We start from the raw sequence: 25,205 nt of genomic DNA on the forward strand, positions 1-25,205 counted from the left end.
ACAAATGAAGCCACAGAACAAACCAAACTGTTCTACATTTCTAGACACCACGTTTGGAGTGACTTCATGTATCTATGATGCTCCAAAACATACACGACAAAGTGATTTAGAGCAATCTTTATTCTAAAGCTTGTCAATTGGAGTTTAAAATATAAGATACCAAATATTAAATATTTCATATAAAATATCTATTTTCATAATTCAATTAGACAACACTATCATATCATAATTTTATTGATAAAATCAACATCTATCTTGAGAAAATATTAACTCTATAAAAACCTAAATGCTCAAAATCTAAAAATTTTTAATGCTGACATGACACAAGTAAAAAGTTCCATATATGGTTTTATGTGATAGGTCCTGGTCAAAGCATAAGCACATTATAAATATTGCCTAATTACCTTTGGGCTTTGTGTATAAGGTTTATGTAGAACATAAAAAAGACTCATGTTTGAGTTCAAGTCCTAGCCACATGTTTTTATATATATGGAAGTATCACAAATTAAAAAAAAATCTAAAATATTAAATATGTCTGGTTCCAAGCATTTTATAAAAGAGGTATTTCAACCTACTGTAAGTCTAGTCAATAGCTGAAAAGATTTATGTGATCAAAACCAGTTTAATGCTTAATGTTAATAAGTATGAATGAATTCATAGCAGGCTACAGTAGATAAGGTACTTGTTGCTGAACATGGGGCTCTGTGTGCAGACTCCTAGCATTAATGTAAAAGCCATACACAGCTGCAAAGGCAGCAACCCTGTGCAAGGTTGGATGGAAACAGGAAAACCCCAGTGAGTTGCTAGCGAGCTAATCTATCCAGTGTCTAGCTCCAAGTTTAGGTGAGACTTGGACTCAAAAGATAAAGTGGAGAGGCCGAACAGATGGCTCAGCAGATGTAACTCCTAAAAGAGCACATGTAACTCTTACATTTTCAGTTGCACTTTCAACTTTAAATGTAAGTGACTGACTAAATCCCAGTTAAACTCTGCCTCTTGGATCCAGCTTAAAATTTTCTCTCCTTTATAGTTATGATTTGAAAGCCTGGATGGTTTTTTCCCCCAGAGTATGGAGAAGTTTCTGAGATTACAAAGTGTTTCAAGGGTAGGAGTAGAGACACTAGAAAGAAGGTGAATGGCTGTGATATAAGTGGAAGGTGTGCTGTAAGTCACAGAGCATCCTAACTTAAGCAGCAAATCGTGATAAAAAGCACTCCAGACGGACGAGGAATGTACTAGAGGCTTCACTAGGACGGTTTGAAAAGATTTAAAAGCAGATTGGCAAGATTCTGAAAATACATAAGAGAAAGCACATAGAATGACAGACAGAGAAAGCATGGAGACAAATGGAAGGTCCCACATTAAACTGACCAGTGACAGCAAACGAAATCAAAGACTGATTTTCCTAGTGCAGTCACTGTAAGTTCTGATTAGATCTCTGCAACACTTAGAGACTTCACAAGTCCATGGTAAAGTGCTAGCAAATAGCTCTGAGCAAACAGACAAGCATACGGGGCTAATGCGCTGTGACAGTTGCATTAGAACAAGAGCCTGAACGGCTGCTCAGCTACAGGGATAGACTACAACCTGTACACAACAGTTTCCTGATATTCTCAAGAGGGAATGGAAAATGAACAGTGAACGACACACTACTGTATGTCAGGCACAGCCACTCTACAGTACAATGGAACTGTACATTTCTACAGTGTCTCTGGAACACAAAACTACAAATCCATGTGCCTTCTCACTTCTAGTAACTCACAGCTCAAATACTACAAACACGAAATGGCTTTTACAGGACTTATCTTAAGTATAGCTGTTTAGAGACCAGTCATTTTTATTCCATCAAGTTTAATAATTCCAGATTTTTATACCATCATGGTTCATTTTTCCTTATATTATATAATACCTAAAGCTCATTGAAGACATGCTCTCCATGAGCACATTTAGATCAAACTCAAAATGTTTTAACTACTTTTATTTTTATATTTTTGAGGCAGGGTCTTACTGTGTAAGCTCATGCTGCCCTCAACTTGTAGATATTCTCCTGCAACCACCTCCCCAGTGCGAGGATTACAGGTATATACCATCACTTCCAACAGCAATTTTTTAAATAATTCTCAGGTTCAATCTGCAACATTATTGTTAATAGCCAGAGGCAGTTAGGGAGGCACACAAGACATATATTTTCAAAAAGGAAAGGAAAACTCATCCCAAAAGGAGCCTGAGAAACTCCTATACACTTCAAGAAACAAGTCTTCCTTCTGTCCTTACCAGTAAACGACATCCAGTGGTGCAAAGTAATTTTTCATTATCAGGTCAGCAAAGTAGGCTTCAGTTTCCCGGCAGGCAGTTCCATTTCCGATCACCACTGTTCTGCAGCTTCAAGGGAAAACAGAATGAGAACCTGGATGAGTCTCGGGCACACTCTGAAGTCAACCAGAGAAAGCACACAGAATGCACAAGTGCTAGACACAGCTCTTCCTCTCGTCTGTATCCACACAACCTCTCCTCTGCTCTAGACTACACAGCACTCTGCATTTGGTAAGGGAGAGGGGAGAGCACAGAGCAACAGTTTACTGTCATCTTAAGGACAGTCAGGCAGCTTTCTTCTCATCTACAAAGAGTCAAAATAAAGGAGTAACCTCGGGCTTATTCCAAACTATAATAAACACAACTAAATAACGACTGCAATATCCCTTCTTCAGGAGAGAATGGAAGGGAGGGGAGGGGGTAGGAAGGATCTCCCAGTACCACAGCATCTCCTCCACTTGACAGGAGGCGGAGAGAGGAAAAGTATCCCACCACAGTCTCCGTGTACGTTCCCAGCATTCCCCCAGCACTGTGCACAGGGGCTTTCTTTCTCCCCGGGTGTTTCCCATAATCCCACACTCCAAATTAGGAGCTTCCAAAGCACCTGTGATTAGCCGAGCCACTAACTACTCAACAGGCTACTGATTTTCTTACTTGAAATGCAGCAAAAGCCTCTTGATCTTCTCGGCCTCTCGGAAGCCTTGTCCACAGTGCAAGTAAACCACATCCGTGTGAAGGATCTGACCTTAAAGGGCGGAAAAGACATTTGCAGACCAGAACTCACTACTGTTTCCATTAAACAAGTTGCAACAGAAAATGTAACTGGCTTATCTTTTAAAATGCAAGCTCAGGGTCTGTGAGCTGCCTCAGGAAGTCACTGTGCTTGTCCCACACCTGCCACCCTCAGGTGGGTCCTGACACCTGACACCCACACAGTAGAATACAAATGACCTCCTCAAGCTCTCCTCTGCCCTCCATGAACAAGTGTACATGCATACACGCACACGAGCTAAATGTAAAATAGGATACTAAAGTCTGATGCATGCACAGTCACTAGATCAGGCTCTTCCTAAGGATTCAAAGTAAAAGAGCTCCACTTTCCAACACGAGACCATTACTAGGTGGACATTATGCTGTGGCGCCTTCAGGAGAAAAGGCTTTCAGAAAGCCAGCCTCATCATGGGCAGCAGCCACAGCTCACACTGCCTGGCTACCTGCTGAATAGACCTGGCTCGGCCATGATATTCTAGTTCTTTTCAGTTGCTGATATATGAATTTGTTTATTCTATTTCTTTGAGCTATATATTTAAGAACTTCAGGCTTTTTCTATCTTGGCATTATATTTTACATAAAGTACTTTATTTTTAAATAAATTTTCTAACTGAAATAGAAGTTTCAGGGTGATCCCTCAATGAAGAGAAATGAATGAAATATGTAAAGATGATAGGAAATTAGTAAGAGTCACGGGATAACCTCCAGAAAGAAAGGGGTAAGAAATAAGTGATGTGATCCAGGACTGAGCAGACACTCTGGGGAGACTGCCTCAAGTTCTCTGCCAGCAGCCCTTCAAAACTAACTAAGGAAAAAAAAGAGGAGGAAAAACTACAACAGAAAGGATCAATTAAGTTTCAAATAAACTATTTATAAGAAAAAATGCTTTCAGTAGTATTAAGGAAAGGAAAATACAAATATACTAGAAATAAAGAAGCTACATAACTAGGGATACAACATACCAGCATGTACAGAAGAAGGTACCAAGGTCAAGTTGAAGTTACCTTTAAAATATATGCAATCAGACATTCTCTAAACAAAACTCGTAGCAGGGCACAGAATCCCAACATTCAGAAAGCTACAGTAGGATAGTGAGCTTAAGGGTAGCCTAGGCTACAGAGTAAAGCCTTGTTTAAAGAAATAAAACAGTAAGGAAAATCCAAATACTATAATCATCACAGTGGCACAGTAAGGGACACAGGAAGGGACAAGCGTCTCAGTGGGTACAGGAAAAATCCTGCTACTGCTGATCCTTCCCATGTGGGAAACATTAATAGCATAAATGACAACTAGGAAAACAAAAAGCAAAAACCGCGCTGTACCTGTGACAAAGGTAACAAAAAGTCCTCCAAAAGCAAATACCAAGCGGCTGGGAAGGGCACAGCACAGCACAAAGACTTCTGTAGGAAGCATCTGAGGGGCAGGGCAGAGCTGATGGCCCAAGGGAAGAGTTCCCATACCGGGGAGCACAAGAGTCAATCTGAGGAGCTAACACTGGAGCCCACCAGGCTACAGGCTGCCCAGTGACCTTCTGGACTGAAAAACTGACCCTCAGGGACTCCTGAAGCAAAAGAAGACAAACTGTAAGAGTGCAAAGAAAGAGCAAGAATCAGGTCTAAGTGAGCAAGGCAAGGACAGAGGAAGCAAAGGACCCAGGTCACACAGGAGAAGGCAGCAGACAGCCAACGCCAAAAACCATCGGCCAGCTCCAGCTGACATCTCTAATAACCACCAAACATAAGACAAAGTAAGCTTTACACAGTGAGAAGCCTGTCCCGACCCAACTCACCTTCTCAAATACTAGAAACATAACCTAAGCAAAACAAAAGGATGATGGGCAAACTGTAGACACATTTTTTTTTCCTTATGGCAGAAAGTAAAAGTCTACCATAATATACCCACAAAACAGAACACGATATATGAAAATGAGATTTTTTTAAAAAAAAAGAATATTATATAACCTATGAGGTTAATATACATCAGAATCATAAAACCACATGAATGAAATGGCAAGAATTGATTTCAGATGGAAGAGAAAACATAGTCTGGATTCAACAGCACATGTACCAACCCTGAGTCAATACGAAGGAGGGCAGCACAGGCCAGCGCAGGACAGCGTGAGTGGGGAGACAGCACTCCAGAGATGAAAACCCAGCCAAGGGACAGAAAACAGATGTCCTCAGAGAAGCAAAGCAAAGAGATAGCAAAGATGACAAAATAAAGTGAAGATGCTTACCAGAGCATTATCATGTATAACTACATATCAAAGAGCATTATCATGTATAACTACATATCAAACCATAAAAAATTACATAAAGAGACTCAAACAGACAGATTTAATAACAGCTTAGAGAAGACTGGAGAATTACTAATCAGTAGAAAATAAAGTAAAACACTGAAAAAGAAGAAAGGAGAATGAGAAATATATTAACATAATGGCCTTCTGAAATGGAATTCATGCCGACACATTCACAGTGTTAAACATATCACATAAAAACTTTGAAACAAACAGAAAATTTGGCACCAGAAGGAACACCTATAAGTCTCTAGACGAATTACAGAGGAAGAAAAAAAAAGTTATCAGCCAAAACAATAAAACTAAAACCAATGGGACAATATCTTTAAGTAACTACCAATTAACCAATCTACCCATGAAAATAATCTTCAAAAATGAACACAAGAGCAGCTTTTTCAGATAAAAACTGAGACAACATTTTGTCAACTAACTCACAGCCCTCGGGAGGCAGAGGTAGCGGATCTCTGTGAGTTCAGGCCAGCCTGGTCTACAGAGTCAGTTCCAGGGTAGCTGGGGCTACACAGAGAGACCCTGTCTCAAAAACGAAGAAAAAAGTAGTAGCATGGAACTTTTCAGACATGAAGATTTCTCAACTGAGAACACAGAAGTATGGAAAGGAGTCACAGGAAGGCTAACTACATGGGACAGGAAAACTACACTAACTGAATATTCACAGCTACAAAATATCTGATACTTAAAATGTATATAAAATCAGAATGCACCATAAAGAGTTGAAGTTGATAAGAGCTATGAGTTCAAGTCTCAGCACCAGGGGTTCTATAGAGCGCAACTGGAGAATACTTGCCTGGGCTTGAAGAGCTAGGCACTACGTACACAGATGCGCTAACACAGGCCTACAGAGCCAAATTTCAGGAGAGACAGAAGAAATCCTGAGTTCAGGGTTCTCAGCCACCAAGAGCACCAAAGGTAGCCTGACTACAAGAAACTGTGTCAAGAAAGAAAGGAAGCGAAGGGGAGCGGGAGAGGGAGAGGAGAGAGGAGAAAAACAGAAGAGAAGGAAAGAGGAGACCAGGAGTTCAGCCTGACACTAACACTAGCTAATGGAGAGAGGGGATCAGAGACATGATGAGAGTTCTGACCAGACATACAGGAAGCCCTCTCATCCCCACAGCCCCGTGAGAAAACAATTTCTAAACAACAATATCTATGAAGTGGAATTTAGGATCAACCAAAAAGCTCTCATATGAAAAGTTGAAGAACTTACTAGTAGGAGAAATGATGGCTAGTTTGCATCCATGTTTGTAGCCAGGATCTACTCCCATCAGGGTGCGGCCTGGCACAGGACTTGTTAAAAGGAGCTGGCGGAGGTTCTGTCCAAACATCATTACTGATTGCTTCTCTGCATCTGATGTCAGTTTGGCTCTTTAGAAATAGAGGGGAAGGGGGACAACACAAAAAGTACTTAAGATTTTCATTCATCCAAATTCTCTTCTCAGAAAAAAGAACAGAAGGTATTTTGTGTAGTCAATCTTCAGGGATGAAACATCCTGACCCTGAGTCACACTGGGTCTACTTCTGCTCACCACAGAAATATAACACCACAAACAATTCCAAAGCAAACTGTCTACATCTTCATACCTGTCTTCTACAACTGCTCCATCAGATACAAATTTTAAGTTAAATATGTACAATCACGAGAAAGAGCCTTGAAGATTTGCAAGTCAAATTAAAGCCTAGCAGATGATTACAAATATAAACCACAAACAAGAATGACAAGGCATGGCAGCACAGCAGCCTCTTCCAGTGTTATTTAGTTCAGTAATCTCAATGTCTTTGTCTGCGTTCCACTCCACATCCCCTACCCCCTGTCATTTGGCAACGCCATAGTTCCTAAGAGTTGGTACAGAATCAGGCCTCATATAACCATGTCTCTGTTTTATCCAGACACTGTTATGAGTGTACTTTTAAAACCTTGTAGAATAAAAATATAAGTCAATAATGAGCTTAAAGATAGCTGGAACCTTGAAGAAATGTATCATCTCTTGAAATTCAAAAGAATTATGTCATAAGAAGTATTTCTTTCCTATTAGACCAAATAAGAAACAAATGCCATTGGCCATAAGAAAACTTAAAACAAAGTAATTCAAAATATGTTTTATGTCTGGGAAGGGTTAACTAGATACGTGTGAAGATGCACATGCTACTGTCTATTCATCTTCTCTAACATTTCATTGCAATTCTCTGACTTCTCCAAAACAAGTTACTTGTAATATCATTACAAGTGTTTTTAAACCTTTATTTTGAACTTCATTTATTGTGAAGTCATTGGTTGGTAGACTTATCAAGATTGTTTTAAGAGACACAAAACTGAAAGACCACACCCTTCCCAGAAGACCACCATGATGGAAGGTACAGAATGACAGACAGAGCAGACTATAGCAATGACAAGGGCTAACTCAGGAGGAACCTACACAAGGAGTGGCTCAGGTGAATGAGACAGGAAATGTAATGGACATACAACAGAGGTGGGGACATTAGACAGATAACCTGGATGAGACACTGCACATAAGGAGAGTGGCATAGGTGTCCCAGGAGTGGTGGCACATACCTTTAATCTGGGCCACACCTTCTGCTGGAGACCTACATAAGGACATTGGAAGAAGGAAGATTCCCTCTTCTTTGCCTGCTTGCCTTGTGGGACTAAGCAACTACTAGATCCTTCCATTCTGTTCATAGTTGGACTTCCATTCATAGTTGCTGCTATTGGGGACTTGAACTACAGACTGTAAGTCATCAACAAACTCTCACACTATATAGCGACTACCTACCCATATGTTCTGTGACTCTAGAGAACCCTGACTAATTCAGAAGTTGGTACCAGTAGTAGGGTGCTCCAGAGATAGCCAAGGTTGTACCTCATGTTGCAGCTATACTTGGTAATGTATAAGAGCCACCCAGGTGGTACTGGTTTTAAAGGCATGAAGGGGTCATGAAGAGCAACTGAGGCTGGGCACTGTGAAAGGCCATGGAAGGCCATTAGTGAAGGTGCAGCCTCAGGTACAATTGATGGTCCAGGACTAAAGGATTCATGCAAAGAAGTTGAGGTTTGGCACCATGAAGAAAGCCTATGAGAGGCTATTGGTGAAGCCTAGTTGTAGCATAAGACAGCAGTGTTTTAGAGATGCCAATACCATTAGATAACCACCAAGAACAGCAGCAGCACAGAGTACAGGCAGCTGGAGCCTAGAAGACAAGGTGTGTGCTACAAAGGGCAGAGCTAGAGAAGTGACCCAAACCCTTGGAGGAGCCCAGAAGATCATTGAGTGGATCCCAGACATTAAACGGTTAGAGTTTGATTGTTATTTTGATTGTGACTGTGCCCTGATATTTTTCCCTCTTGAAGGAAGAAAGACATCTGGGAAAGAAGTATGTGAACAGATCTCTCCAAATGGGCAAAGGATGTTAAGATATTTGTGTCCCATGTAAATGCTCACCAGAAGGTGACTTCAGCTGAGGAGGAGTTCAAAAATCAAGTGGATAAGATGACCCGTTCTGTGGATAGTCAGCCTCTTTCCCCCAGCCATCCCTGTCATTGGTCAATGGGCACATGAACAAAGTGGCCACGGTGGCCGAGATGGAGGTTATGCTTGGGCTCAGCAACATGAACTTCCACTCACCATGGCTGACCTGGATACAGCTGCTGCTGAATGCCAGATCTGCCAACAACAGAGACCAACACTGAGCCCCAGATATGTCACCATTTCTCAAGGTGGCCAGCCAGCAACCTGGTGGCAGGTCGACTACAATGGACCACTTCCTCCATGGAAAGGACAGCGTTTTGTTCTTACTAGAGTAGATATTTATTCTGGTTATGGATTTGCCTTTCCTGCACATAACGCTTCTGCCAAAACCACCATCCATGGACTCACAGGATGCCTTATCTATCGTCATGGTAGTCCACACAGTATTGTTTCACAGTATTGTGATAAGAAACTCATTTAACAACCAGAAAAGTGCAACAGTGGGCCCACTATCATGGAATCCATGGGTATTATGATGTTCCCCATCATCCTGAAGCAGCTGGTCTGATAGAAAGATGGAATGGCCTTTTGAAGATGCAGTTACAGTGCCAATTAGGTGGCAGCAGTGTAGAGGGCTGGGGCAGAGTTCTTCAGAAGGCAGTATATGCTTTGAATCAACGTCCGATATATGGTACAGTTTCTCCCATAGCCAGGATCCATGGGTCCAGGAATCAAGGGGTGGAGAAGGGAATAGTTCCACTCACTATCACTCCTAGTGACCCTCTAGGGAAATTTTTGCTGGTTCCAGAGGGGGAAGTGCTCCTACCAGGAGCCACAACAAAATTCCATTGAACTGGAAGCTCAGACTTCCCCCAGTCATTTTGGGCTTCTAATACACTTAAACCAACAGGCCAAGAAAAGGAATCAAAGCGTTAGGAGGGGTGATAGATCCAGATTACCATGGAGAAATTGGATTACCTCTTCACAATGGAGGTAAGGAAGGATGATGTGTGGAGTGCAGGAGATCCCTTAGGACGTCTCTTAGTCCTGTGATTAAAGTCAATGGGAAACTACAACAGCCTAATCAAAGCAGGCTGACAAAGGACACAGACCCATCAGGAATGAAGCTATGCAACACTCCTCCAAGAGAAGAGCCAAGACCTGCTGAGGTGTTTCCAGAGGGTGGAGGAAATACAGAATGGGTAGTAGAGGAAGGTATTTATAAATACCAGCTAAGGCCATGTGACCAGTTGCAGAAATGAAGATTATAAAGTAATATGAATGTTTCTGTCTTATTTTGTTAAGAACACATTTGTCTTTCTTCCAATTTCTTTTTAACATCAATTGGTATTTAAGTTGAGATACTAAAAGAATGTTCCTAAGGGACATTGCCCCATTGTAAATTTACAAATGCATATGCGATTGTATGAAGAACATTTATATCATGTCAGGCATATTCATGACTTTGTTATTGTTTCATGTGGACATAAGGTATTATTTATATCAAGTTGACAAGGGGCGGATTGTAGTGGCTATTCCTGGTTGTCAACTTGACTATATCTGGAATGAACTACAATTCAGAATTGGAAGGCTCACCCGTGATCCAGAACTTGAGGCAGGGAGATACAACTTTCTGGCCTGGATCTCAGCATGGAGATCTTGAGGCATAGTGGCTATGAATCCCAGGAGATTTAGGCAAGGAGATCTCTGAGTTCAAGGTCAACTGGGACAAAGCAAGTCCCAGATCCAGACATGGTGGCACACACCTTTAATCTGGGCCACACCTTCTGCTGGAGACCTACATAAGGACATTGGAAGAAGGAAGGTTCCCTCTTCTTCATCTGCTTGCCTTTGGGCCTGAGCAATTACTAGATCCTTGTTGGACTTTCATTCACCGCTGCTGCTGACCATTTTTGGGGAGTTGGACTATAGACTGTAAGTCATTAACAAACTCCCTTTCTATATAGAGACTACCCATAAGTTCTGTGACTCTAGAGAACCCTTACTAATACAGAAGGCTCACAGTGTCCAGAGAAAAAGAAAGTGATTTCATAGGCTAAGAGAAAAAGAAATGACACGGACACTGAGGAGACAGATGAAGCCCATCCACCTAGTCATCAAGCTCTTCTAAATAGCCTCAAGACTCACAGGAACGGTTTTAAGTAGACTACTGTGAAATGATGCAATGGGACTTTAAAAGGTCACTTGGGGCAGTGAGATGGCTCACCAGGTAAAGGAGCGACTGAGCTCAGAGCCTCAGCACCCATGGAAAATGTCCGCTGACGGCAGGCTCCTGTGACTATAGCTGAGCCCAGATTCGAAGTATCAATAAAAACAAAGCGAACAAACAAAAACACTAGAAATCAATTTTTTCTATCCTTATGATAAATTTCTTCAGAAATAAAGAAACAAAATATTTTTCTTCAAAATACTGGTAAAGCAATCTTTGACTGCCCTCTTCACTACCGCTCAGATAAGCATTTCTAAGGAACCCCAGCTCTGGGCAATGCCTGCAGACTATGAACAGAAATGAGCTATGCTGTTTTACCTTGGACAATTTTAAAAAAGAACATGTTCTTGCTTACCCACAATGCAAATGAAAAAAGGACTGTGTCCTACAGAATCTCACACCACACAGCTTAGTAGCAATGAAATCATTCCACATGCTATAAAACAAAATATCAAAATACCACTGGATGCTGAATGCAACATGAAGAAATCAAGGAAAGAAAAAGAAGTACCACATTGAAATTTTACATAAGATTATTTTCCCCTTCAAAACAGAATGAATAAGCCCCAAGAGTTCACTTGCTAATCATGTTAGTTGCATAATCATGGCAACTAAAGTTTGGATCCTAGCACCCACATAACAAGATGAGTATCCTGATAATGCCTGTCACCCCAGCTCCATGCAGGGCGTAGACAAGTGTAAGACTTGCTGGCATCCAGCCTAGCTCAGACACAAGACGCAGGTACAGAGGATAGAGGGCACCTACTGCCCTCTTCCTGCCTCTGCACACAAGCACCTGCACCATGTATGTACATGTATATACACTCACACACAGAGACACATACACAGATACCTGCACACACACACAAGTAAATGAACAAATGAAAGAACAAAGCCCTCAAGTTTATGCCACAGCACAGAAACCAAGAGACATCAGATCACACGGGCGACACAGATTTCCAAACAGAACAGTATCTGTAGGGGCCATCTAGGCCACAAAGGATGAAACCAGACAGTGTGGCATGGAACAGCAGAAATGGAGCAATGAAGCACCTCATCTTTATAATGTTCACTCCTACTTGGAACTCAAAGGTCAAAGGTACAAGGCAGGAATAGAAAAGTCCCAGTCAGCTAGAAGTCCTAGCGAGCTGACCAGATGGGTGCAGCCGCACCACTCTCAGGCAACCTGGAAGAGTGAGGATGAGCATGTGCTAGCCCACCGTACACACGAAGGACCGACTATGTGACACCATGCTGGTCGCTGCAACTTAACAACCAAGACAACAGTAGAGAACAGAGAGAGAGAGAGTCTGCTGCTGTGTGACTCTTTCATTCTCTTTGCCTAAGCATGTCTGCACCTCACAGAACTCCTTGGAGCCTGCTGGTATGGTTCTTGCAATCACCTCCTCATCTGTGCTTGCTGTTGCTCATCCAGAAATTCCCCCTGGGAGAAGAACACACATAACTGCTCTCTCTCCTCAGAGCACTAAGATCACCCTGTTCCTTACTCTCCAAGCTCCCTATGCTTTCTTTGGCTCTATTACCTCCAGAAAATGCTTCCAAGTAACCTCTCCATTAACTTCTCAGTTTGTTTTTCCAAGTCAGATCTCTAATCAATAAAATCATGTTTGGCTTGATTGTCAAACTGAAACATCAACAATGTAGAAGTGGAAGCGGTGTAAACACTAAGCATTCAGGACTAAGGTGTATCACAATTAAGAAGAATACTGACCTATGCGTGAGACTAAATCTACAGATTAAAACCAAGGCTCATACTGAAGACCTGGTTTGAAGGTCAACTTCTTTGGCTTGGTTCAAATTAACAAGCATTTACTCCGTACTCTTTGAAGACCGTACATAATGCTAAACAGCACACAAAATTAAACAAGATCCATACCTGAACTCTCTACAGAGGAGAGGAACAATGAGGCGCTTAAAGGAGTCATCCAGTGAATTATGTAAGATCTTCATCAACTCTGGCCGTGCAAAGCCACGTGGCCTCCACCTACAAGAAGGAAAAACTCAGGACAACACTGAAGGGACAGAGAGCAGGAAAGGACATCTGGAAGAGGGGAGCTGAAGAGCAGGTAGAGCCTTTATAACATTATCTGGAAGGAGGGGCTGTCCTGAGGCTTGGTGTCTGAAAGGGATTATGTGACATGTGGAGGGGAGATTTTGAGGAGGAGATTGTCATTTTGTTTATGGGTTTTTGTTTTGATTTTTTGAAACAGGGTCTCTGTCTCTCTCCCCCTTCCTCTCTCTCTCCTTCCCTCCTTCTCCCTCCCTCCCTCTCTCTCTCCATTTCTCCCTCCCTCTCCCTCCCTTTCCCTCTCCCCCTCTCCCCGCCTCACACTCACTACAGGACCTAGAATTCAGTACACAAACTACATTTGCTGTGACTGTCCTCACCACAGTGTTACTAGTAAAGGCTAAACATCTAAGACATCCCAAAGATAGCAAAACATCCTTAACAGCACCGCCTTCCCCAAGTCCACATGTGCAAGCCCCAGGCTCTAGCTAGAGTGAGGCATCTATAGAAGGGCTTTGGAGAGCATCCACACTAGAGAAAGTCATACAGTAGAGCCTGCTGTCTCCCTATACTCTCTGTGGCATGACAGAGTGACATGCAGGACTTAACTGTGTGCTCCTTGATCTTCTACTTCCATACCTCTAAGACTGTGAAACATTAATTTTTGTTGTTCCTGGACCCCAGTCTACAGTGTCCTATGTCTGTGACAGCTTTTCCCATCTCCTTATCTCGTCTGTCTATGAAGCGTCAACAGAGACTGTATAGAGGAGAACCTGTCAAATCCTGTTTCTAGCATCTCCTTTTCTTGGTAGTAAACTTTGACTTAAATCTTACATGACAAAAACCCAATGTACTTCAGTTATGTTCTCCCTCTGTTCTCAGCCACGTTGGAGCTCCTAACTTTACCCTCACACACTCCCCTTTTACAGTTATGCTGAGAAGCATTGGTCAGGATGTTCATGTCACCAACAGTGGGGCTTATGTTATGTTATGTACCTCTTCGCCCCCACCCCATATACCCTCAGATGAGAGGGACAGTGGAGAGTGCTATCCAAATGTTTGACAAGATTTAAAAATAAACAAGGTAAAACAAAACTGCAGCAGATCCTGCTGAAATACTTTCAAAAAGTCTTAGTTACTTTAGCTTTAAGCCATAAAACCAAAGTTAACCCATTCTACAAGCAAGGAAGAGCATCTCCAGCGTCTTGGCGCCGTTTTGGAAACTGACCTCCTGCCTGGGCCACACTGCCTGCCCAGCAGCATGTAAGCAAGCTGAACAGAACCAGCTAGATACTGGAGAAGATAGGGGAGGGGAGAGGAGGGAAGGGGAGAGGAGAGGAGGGGAGGGGAGGGGAGGGGAGGGGAGGGGGGAAAGGAAAAAGAAAAAAGACAAGATGAGCTATCAGGAACAGCCCCAGCCCAGAGGCTCCAGGTTTCCATTCACACCCAGCATGTGTGCCCTTGCCTTTCAAAGCCTTCTTCCATTAACAAAGCATGGACGGTTTTTAATAAAGCTGATGCTCCTGAGATGAGCGCCTCTCCACAACCTAGGATGCACATGAACCTCAGCAGACACACATTAAAGATCACATAAAGGCAAATAACCGAATCCCTCCCGAAGGGTGTTAGGTCAGCAATAGATAGGTTTGGTTTCCAGTTCAAACAAGACATATGCAACATCCTTCTTTCCACCCAACTCTCCTTCACTCCCTACAGTCCTCCCTTCAGGAGAGGTGAGAAGGAAGTGGGCTAGAATCAGACACGCAAGTCCCATGTTATTAAACCTAGAAGGCTCCCAATACACTTAGACATCAAGCACTTTTGCTTCCCCACTTTGCACACTACTTTGCAGGGTGTGGGACCTTTGGGAAATGGGGCCTGGCTGGAGAAAGGGGTCACGTGGTAGACTCAGGACCTTTGCACCTTCCCATGCTCCTTGCCTACTCTCACCACATCCTTGTCTGAGGCTATGAGACTAGCTACTGCTCCCTGGCCATCATATGAAATGGTTCTGTCCTGATGGATTGACAATAAGCCACTCCTCTCTTCAGTTGTTCCTGCTGAATGTTTTGGTCACTGTGATACCAAGTGCAGCATACTGCTTTCAAGGAGACAAATGTTTTATCGAGGCCTGGTGGTATAGACTTGCTATCTCAACACAAGTGAGCTTTGAGGCAAGAAGATTAGCTCAAGGGCAGTCTCAGTTACAGTGAGGCCCCTGGACTACATGGGATCCTGTCTCAAAATAAAATAAACACATGTTCAATATAAACCAAAACCAAAACCCAAAACCCCTGAAATCTAAAAAGATGAACACATAAACCACCCAAAGCATGGATGAGAGCAGTGCAGTGTACGAGCTAGCAGCAAGATCTGAGCCACGCAGCTGCTTTAGCTATATACACACAGGTTCATAATGCTGGGGCATCCAAGTGGCAACATCAATTCAGAAAGACAAGACTAAAAATATGGCAGTGCCCAGCTCATGAAGGGTCTCATATGTCACACAATGGAGGCTGGCTGATTGGAAGAACATAGTTCTGGTCATAAGACAACCATAAGCCAGGAAAACAGTGCTTAGACACAAAAAGTCTAATGGAGTGGTGTCTTTTTAAAGTATACATCCAATGTCTGATGTCTACTAGAATGGTTTCCCTTTAAGCTCCAAAGTTTCACCACTGTTTTCAAAAAAGCTAGAAATTATTATCTGTCCTCTTAAAACTGCACCCCCTGGCGTAACTTTTAAGCCATAAGATGCTCCGGTAGCTTAGAGCACTGTGCTCTTCTCCCTGTGAAGAAACTGTGGGTGTGTTTATATTATAGATACGCATCACATTGTTTACACGTGCTCAGCTCACCAGGCTCAGTCCTGCAGAGAACAGCTATGCATATTCCAAGCACTGTACAAACTCCTTTTAACTCCTTCTGCAACAATTCTGCCCCTTTACTGTCTTCCTGGGACCTAGTTACAGCACTTAGCAAAGTAAGGTTCTGAAATCGCTCGGGGAACTCAGTCATATCCCTTATGGCATCCTTAGACAATGCAATATGCTTGATTATAGGATGCATTTCAATGTAACTTCTTGTGACACAACAGGTACATACCTCTGAAAAACCTTTATGTCTTCACTAACCCCAAATTTCACAACACAAAATACTCCCTATAAGAGATTCATTCAATAAAGTATATAATGAAAACAGGAATCATAAAACTTCAAATACTGGGGACTGGAGAGATGGCTCAGCAGTTAAGAGCACTGACTGTTCTTCCAGAGGTCCTGAGTTCAAATCCCAGCAACCACATGGTGGCTCACAACCATCTATAATGAGATCTGATGCCCTCTTCTGGTGCATCTGAAGACAACTACAGTGTACTTACATATAATAAATAAATAAAATCTTAAACAGACAAACAAACTTTTAATACTGTAAGGTCGAGGCAGGAAAGACTGGCAATAACTGAAAAGACCCATGCCCCAAACTGCATATTTTTGACAAGAAAATTCTTTGTTGAGCCATTGTATAGAGAAATAGCCTTCACTCTGGCAAAGAAATATGTTTTTCTTACTTCTCCTAGGTAAGACAATGGCAAGCTCTCTTCAGCTAGCCTTCATGGCTCTACACTTACACAACTGGCTACAGGAGACAGTTTCCCTTAAACTTGTTTCTATATGAAAAACAGCAATACAGTTCAGACACTAGAATTCAACTCCACAACACTGCAAATTCAAAATGGACCTGCTGCCAAACAATCCAAGTCATGAGTTGGATGCGCTAAAAGCATTCCCTCACACATGTTCTTATTTAAAGAACACAGAAACTTGGATTACTGGACTCTCACAGTGTCTGACAAGCTCAGGGTCCTCTTCATCCCTATCTTTGTGAACAAGAAACACATGTCCAACTGAGGGACTGTTCCACTGCTGGGCTAGACCTACATATCACTTTTAATACACAGTCAATCCTTGCTAGTGTAATTAACTTAATAACAAGATTTCAGTTAACCCATTCATACCATAATTATATAGTATGCAACATTTTTATTTTGTGACAGTAAAGAGTGTCATCTTCTAGCTTGTTCAAGTCATACAAATGTGTCAACTCTTTGGCCCAGCCAATCTATCAGTCATTTAATCAGATATTGTCTAAATTCTGCCCCTGCAGAGTGTTCAATTGTACTTACAACTTCCCACCATTAGCTCCTGAGTCTAAACTACCATCATCTCTTGCCTCCATACTTGATTCTGTCTAAATAACTCTCTACTGCAGTAGATATGATCCAAAACTGGCCCTGCTAAGCAGAGCAAAGCCAATTCTCTAACACAGGAAAACCGAAGTAACCGTATTCCACCTGACCACAATCAAATCAAGTTACCTATCAACAGCAATAGAAACTGCAGAAAGGATACAGACTCCTAAAGACTAAACAACATATTACTGAATAGCTGAAATCAAAATACAAGAAATCAAAACGGTAAATAAAAAGATTTCTAGCACCAAATAAAAAGGAAAACACAACACAGCAAAATCTTTCATGTCTGCATCAAAAATCTAAGACTAAGGTGGCCACAAACTTCGGAGAAGAGCCTAATACTGTTACATTAAACAGCTATGATGTTAAACTGCCTTCTAAACTGCCTTTCACTCAGGTGTTGCTCCTAACTTTTGTCAGAAAAACTTTGTTGCAGTGGCTACGAGCGCTCAGCTACAGGTGAATCAACTCTGTTGACTTCTCACCCCCACTCAAGGATCAGGGAAGATCGCAGCAAAGCGGGCAGAGAGGAGTAAAGCTGGGAGCCGGGGAACTGGGAGATGCTGACTTCTAGACATGCCATGGTTGATGCACATCAGCTCTCATCGCTGTGATCACTGCACAGAATCTAGCCAGCCACAACCCTAGCATGAAAGGAGGATGGTCCCCAACCTTGGCGAAGCTACTGGAGGTTGATGTTGTAAGGGGGAGGTAGTCACTCTCCTTTAAGGATGTCGCTGGTAGGCTGTCCATACACCAGTGAATGGTCCCACACCCATGTTCATATAAGAAGCACAAATTTGGCTCAGAGGGTTACTAATAACAATAACAGAAAAAGGAAGTAATGGAATTGGGAAGGAAATGGAGTAGGGAACACTAGGGGAAACTAAAGGAAGATAATAATGGGTGGATATAATCAAAATAAATTCTATAAAATTATCATCAAATAAAATATTAGTTAAAAATAAAAATAATAATTATACAGAAAGCATAAAGCCTTTTGGAGCTGGGGTCCAGGCTTTCAGACTTCCTGAAAAGCCCACTAGGGTTTGCTTAAACTTCTACGTCACCATTCAACTGTGAACTCTCTCGGGAGTTCTTTTTCTTTTCTTGCAGTTACCTTCTCTCTTCCTGCTCCTTTAGCTTTGTGCTTAAAAAGCAAAAGGATTTTTCAAATCCATAATAATCATAAAACCACAACCATATACATGATTTGTCAATAGCCAGTTTATAAAGCACATGACTACACTGAAGTAAATGCCCTCTCCTCACAGACAGTCATCATTAATAATCTCTTATCCCCTTCACAGACATTTTCTATTTAAGTCTATGTCTGAAGCATACTAATTTTTTTAAATATTAACTTATTAGACAGTAAAATGTAACTTTTGGGAGTTGGTAATCTCCTACTAGGGATCAAACTCAGACAAGTGCCATCAATGACTGCGCAATTTCTCTACCCCATACTTAAGTTTCTAATGTAAAAAGAAAATAATATTGTCACTGGCTTTTTAACATAATATATCTTATACATTAGTTGGTATTTTAGAAAGCAAATTTTATGGACAGCCAATAAGCAGACCTGTTCTGTATACACCATCGACAGAATTCGTTCTTTACTCCATCAGAAATGTTGACTTTGACGGTCAGGATCTTCAAATTCTCTCCTCGGTTAATGGCCAGAATCTGACAGAAACATATGACAAAGACCGATAGTCAATAAAGCAATGATAAACTTAAGGAGTTCATATTTATGAAACAAATCAAGCACCTCTCTAGCCAAGAACAGGATTGTTTTATTATTTACAAAGGAATGTATTAAAAACAATTTGTTTATACTTTCTTCAAGTTACACGTCTTTCTCACAAAGAAAATTCTAACGGGGCTGGGGAAATGGTCAGTTAGAAAAGTGTTTACCACAGTACCACAGGAGCGTGAGAACCTAAGTTAGGACCCCCCACACCTACATAGAGGCAGGGGATGGAGGCTTGTGCCTGTAATGACAGCACCAGGGCAGCAAAGACTGGCAGCATCCTAGAGCTTACTGGTCAGCCAGCCTAGCCAAATCCATCAGCTTCATGTTCTGTGAGAGGCCTTATTTTTAAAAACTAAGATGAGAAGCTAGAGAGACGGCTCAGGGGTTAAGAGCATTTGCTACTCTTTTAGGTCTAGAGTTGGGTTCCCAACACCCATGTCAGGCAGCTCACAGCTGCCTCTGACTCTAGCTCCAAGGGAGTCTACTGCCATCATCAAGCAAACACACGAGAATGCATGCACACACTCTCTAAAATCCATTGATACACTGAACTATGTCAATTGACTAAAAGAGCTCATGATCACCTCACTAGACTCAGAAACATCTTATAACACTAGCAGCCCTTCCTGAACAAAACACTCAACAACTCAGAGCTGAAGGTACTTCTTTCATACACGAGAAATCAGAGCTTGAGGCAAAAACTGAAGCTAGAGCTATGTAGTAGGATACAGTAGATAATATTACTACAGAGAGTAACAGCAAGGAAAAAAGACTGAAAACAGCATAGGAAGTGGATCAGTGGGCCAACAGACAAGAACAAGGGTGCAAGTGAGGTCTTCTGAAAGGGTGCAAAGGCTGAGGGGTAGAGTCAGGACCTCACTAAGGACTAATCTGCAAAAGAACAAAGCCAAGGGGAGGTGGATCAGAGAACCTGGCAGACAACAGTGACCAGCGGTGCTTCCCCAGAGCCTCTTGTCACAAAGTCCATCTATCTACTGAGGTTCATATGCTCACACAGTTACATAGAAGACGAAAAGCAGAGTTCACTACTGTGGGACCATGAAAGGTAGATTGGTCCCCAGTTGAGCTAAGGTTCAAAGACCAGAAGACCCTGAAGGGATGGTAGATGCTTTGCCTGTTTCCAGGCACCAGCCCCTGTCACTAGCCACACCCCCAATAGATTTATCTAAGGGCAACACCCCAAGCCCCTCCACATGTAGAGGATGTGACCTGTGGTCAGGTAGGCTCAAGACAGATCTCCATTTTAATAAGGTACCTAGAGGCCTGGAAGGCTTAGTCAATAAGCTTTCCTTCCCAGGCATTTATGCCTATAAAATGTATTTAATTTCAGACTCACCCTGAGAAGTGGGGTATGATTTTACTGATTCACTTTCCACCATGACAATAAATGCCTTAAAACCATGGACTGCCTCCTTTCATCTGGATCCACCATGGGAAGCCACAGAGAAGGCCTTTGTCTATGCCATCTAGTCTCCCTTAGAAGGCCTCTCTGTGCTCCCAACCATAACCAAGCCAAGCTCAAGCCCACTACCACTGACAAGCCAAGGACTCCCCCACGGGACTAGCTGAGGCTCCTTCCATTTTCCTCCCAGCCCCAGGCTAGATTCAGCCTGTGGGCCCCAACTTCATTCTCAGCTCAGCTTCCAGTGGCTCTTGGTCACCCAAGAGCCTGAGAACCAGACAGCCCCAGCCTTGTTGAAGGCCCGAGAACCCCTGAGCCAGCTCTAGCTGAGGCAGGTGGAAGACCCATAATCCTACACACTACCACACACTAGATGAGGTGATCATGAGCTCTTTTAGTCAATTGACATAATCCAGTGTATCAGTGGGTTTTAGGGAATGTGTCCATGCATTCTCATGTGTTTGCTTGATGGCTAGAAAGCTATCTGCTACCCAGCAGTACCCCTCTGGCACACACAAACCTAAAAAGCTCTTAAAACACAGGAGTAATTTTCAAAGAAACATTCTAAACCACTCTATTTTGTCAGGCTTGAGAAGCCTGGATCAATCACAAGTTTAAATCCAATCACTCCATTTTTCTTAAATTCAAGTACTCAGATATGACATGTGTAACATAAAATACTATTTAAATTCTCTCTCTCTCTCTCTTTCTCTCTCTCTCTCTCTCTCTCTCTCTCTCTCTCTCTCTCTCTCACAGAGAGAAATACAGACAGACAGACAGACAGACAGACATAGACACATACACAGTATATCTAAAAAATGTTCCATTGACTATATAAATTTACTAAAATTCATTTTGCAGAAATGATCTTGTCATCTAATTTTATACCCTCTGTGTGTGTGTGTGTGTTACTGAGGACTGAAAGCGAGGGCCTCCTATACTCACTACAACCCCTTACCAGAACTACACCCTCAACCCTCAACTGCGGATAGTATTACAAATTACTGTTTTAGTATCTTATATTTGTAGTGTATAACTAGGTAAATACAGCTCCCTTGTGCCTAAACTTTTAAAATTTACTGAAATTATCTATTTCATCACCTATGACAAATCTAGTGCACAAAGAATTACCATAAGCAACTTTAGACATAATAAGGAAATGTGGTAGGGGAGGGGCCTAGAAATCACTTATAGCTCTTACAGAAGACCAGAGTTTGGGTCCCAGCACCGACATGGAGGCTCATAACCATCAAACTCTAGTTGCAAAGAATCTTGTGCCTTCCTCTGGCCTCTGTGGGCACCAGGCAAGGCAAGTGGTGCATATACATATGTGCAGACTGTCTTAGTTAGGGTTTTGCTGCTGTGATCAGACACCATGACCAAGGCAAGTCTTATAAAGGACAACATTTAATTGGGGCTGGCTTACAGGTTCAGAGGTTCAGTCCATTATCATCAAGGTGAGAGCATGGCAGGCTTGGTACAGGAGGGAGCTGAGAGCTCTACATCTTCATTTGAAGGCTGCTATGAGACTATGGGCCTTCAGGCAGCTAGGATGAGGGTCTTAAAGCCACACCTACTCCAACAAGGCCACACCTACTCCAACAAGGCTACACCTTCCAACAGTGCCACTCCCTGGGCCAAGCATATACAAACCTTCACACCAACAAAACATTTATACACATAAAAATAAAAATTTAAAGTCTTTTAAAAAATAGTGAATTATTTCAAATCTTCAAGGGCAGTGGCTATGTCATCTCAATACATCAAACCGAACACATCATAAATACTCAAGAGGTATTTGTGGAATGAATGAAGACTCTTCATGTCATATTACAATGAGAAGTGGGTAAGTTTCATGTTTATGTAACCATATTTTTTTAAAGTTGCATTTTAGTAATTATTACACAAAAGGTAAAGAATTCTAACAAGTTTCATTAGGCTCTCTTCACAGCTGTAAAATGTAGATAGAGAAAAATACATTTTAAAATGATTAGTGAGGACTTTCATGTTGGGAGAACACTTGCTGTCTCCTAATCCAAACCACTACCTTGCCAAACTACCCAAAAGAACCATAAAACCAATAGAAAGAATAAATGAAACAACACGGGACATCATTAGCATTCATAGAACACAGAATTTGACTGGCATCAAATTTCCTCAAAAAAAAAAAAAAAAAAGGAAGAAAGAAAGAAAAGAAAAGAAAAAGAAAAAGAAAAAGAAGAAGAAAAAGAAAAGGGAAGGGAAGAGAAGGAGAACCCAAAGACAAAAAAGAAAAAAAAAAAAAGAGCAACAAACAAAAACAACAAAAATAAAAAAAAAGAGAAAAAAAAACAGTATTCATATTTTGGGATATTTTGGGGATAGCAGGTGCACAACTGTGAATCACTATATATCATGCATGTGGTAAACAATGTACATTTTGTACTGTGAACATTTTACTACAAAAGAAGTTTTTAAAAGAAAATGAGTTATGACTCTGAAGCAGAATAAAATCTATGGGAGCCTGTTTCTATCAGACCTGCTTCACATGAAATATTAGTGTTGTTAAGGCTGGAATAAAAGACACTAACCCATGGCTCATAGCCATGTAAAGAAATAATGAAAACTGGTTATGACAACTACTTTGCAAACAGAAAGCCAGAGCTTTGTGACAGTCATTTGTAACACCTCTCCTGCTTCTGGGCTAGTTAAATCTCATGCTGCACAGTGCACAGCCTATGAAAACATTTAGTAAAAGACGTAAATATATACTTAGGTAGATAACCTGAAAGAGGAAATTAGAAGGCTGACATACAATGGCTATGGTTCATAAAACCAAATGAGACCATACCTACTCTACTCTAAAATGGACTACTGTTGTCTTGGGAACGGTCTGTGTTCACACCTAAGCGCAATGGAAGCAGGGTCTAACATGTCATCAGCCAAAAGCAAGTCATGTGGGCTATCACACTGTCAGCTCTGTTAAATTTTTAAGTGTCAGTAACTCTTCTGGGACTTCAGTTCTCCATTTGGGAAATCAGGGAACTATGACAACATTTTACAAATTTTATACAGACTAGTCAACTGGCTTAGGTTCTTACTAAAGTGTCACCACTGTCACTGTCAGCATGCAGGGCCTTCTTACCTGGTGATGGTGGATGGTCCTTATGTTGCAGGAGAAATTCTGGTAAAGCTGAAACTTATCAACTTCCTTCTCATTTACTTTTTTTGAGGATACTTTTGCAAGAGATGACTGGATACAAATGTATCTATGTTTACACCTGGTCAAATACACAAATATTAAAAAAGAAACAAGCATTTATTTACGAGTGCTTTACATTTTACAAATTTATATAAAAAGGATAAAAATAACTTAAGCTATTACCAAATTTGGCTAATGATGCCCATCACCTTTAATCTCAGCACAGGGAAACTTTTGAGTTTGGGACAGCATGATCTACACGGTACGTTCCAGGGCTTCTAGGACTACACAGAGAAATCCTGTCTCAAAACAAGCAACCATACTAGCGTATACTCTGAAGATCAATTTATATATCAACATAAACCATCCAAAACAGCTGAGATCAGGTAGTATCTACCCTCACAGGAGGCTGAAATGATAGATGGTAATCAGACCAATCATCCGGTCACCCTTCTCTAAGCAGGTCAAGAAGGCAGAGCTCCAGGCACCCTGCTTAGAATCCAACTAAAACATCTTTAACTATTTTAAATATTAGGGTTCAGTTGTTTGATCAAAGAATTGTACTACAAAAAAAAAAAAAAGCCTGAAAACCAAATTTTAAATAAACACTGGTTTAGCACTAACAACACTTAATAGCATAAGTCCCACAAAGAAGAAAGCTAAAAGAAAAGTTACTTACAAGCCCCGAATAAAGTCAAGCGTATCTTTGTCTTTAGCAATCATGTCTGCTAAAATATGTTGTACTCCTGTTTCGATATCGTTGAGCTCAGAAAGGCCTTTAGAAGGGTAGAGGGGGACCAGAAGCAGATGTGAGATTGACTGTAAGGCCTATAATTAAACATATTAAACTAAATTCCAGTTCATAAATTCTTACATTAACAGACTTAGGAGAGAAAGGCATCATGGGAGTGACTTGCTTCCATGTCCATAGAAATGATGTCCAGAAGCAATGCTGCTGCCCTTTCCTAACAGGCCAGGAAATGGTGAAATGCAGCTTTGGGCTCATCTGGTCAACTCTTGGCCCCACCACTTAACAATCCTGGGACCTAGAACAGGTTATTTGCCTTCCCTGTCTCAGTTTCCCATAAATATGGAGTAATCTTTATCTCCCAGATGTGGTTACAAAGATTAAATGCTGTAAGAACCAAGTCTGAATCAATCATTTCCCAAGATATGTAATTTTATGGAACATAAAATTTTGCCCTTTCAAGTGATTTCATTAATATTGCTATTTGAGCATGAGACATTACCACGTTCTCAGTGACCCATAAAATCTCAAAGGTAACACTAGACATTCATCTTGATGAAACCATCTACAGACGGTACATGAAATAGAAAGCTTTTTCTATCCTCTTTATATAAATCTGTAAAATGTAAAGCACTCCCCACTGGCAGTTTGCAGCCCTGACTCTGCCCCAGCACGGCCGTGGTATCTATCGTCTCATGCGCTCACAGAGCGCACCTGCCTGGTG

General features: G+C 41.6%; 1 protein-coding gene across 6 annotated transcripts in view; it reads right to left on the reverse strand.

Annotated features, from left to right (window-relative positions):
* The window catches only part of Srbd1 (S1 RNA binding domain 1), a 160,552-nt gene that overhangs the window by 111,573 nt on the left and 23,774 nt on the right, over positions 1-25,205 (reverse strand). For 5 of the 6 annotated variants that reach the window (XR_385394.3, XM_011246728.1, NM_030133.3 and 2 more), the window contains exons 8-14: positions 24,413-24,509; positions 23,677-23,812; positions 18,956-19,059; positions 12,990-13,097; positions 6,606-6,763; positions 2,968-3,058; positions 2,275-2,382 (exon numbers count right to left, since the gene is read on the reverse strand). Coding sequence is in view for 5 of the 6 variants with exons in the window: in XM_011246728.1 (XP_011245030.1) it covers positions 2,275-2,382; positions 2,968-3,058; positions 6,606-6,763; positions 12,990-13,097; positions 18,956-19,059; positions 23,677-23,812; positions 24,413-24,509 (802 nt within the window). In the remaining variant the exon portion in view is untranslated. Of the gene's footprint in view, positions 1-2,274; positions 2,383-2,967; positions 3,059-6,605; positions 6,764-12,989; positions 13,098-18,955; positions 19,060-23,676; positions 23,813-23,916; positions 24,018-24,412; positions 24,511-25,205 lie in introns of those variants that run through there. The other variant, XM_011246731.3, reaches the window with a different exon arrangement.

This window comes from Mus musculus, chromosome 17, assembly GCF_000001635.26.
Source record: "Mus musculus strain C57BL/6J chromosome 17, GRCm38.p6 C57BL/6J".
Classification (NCBI taxonomy): domain Eukaryota; kingdom Metazoa; phylum Chordata; class Mammalia; order Rodentia; family Muridae; genus Mus; species Mus musculus.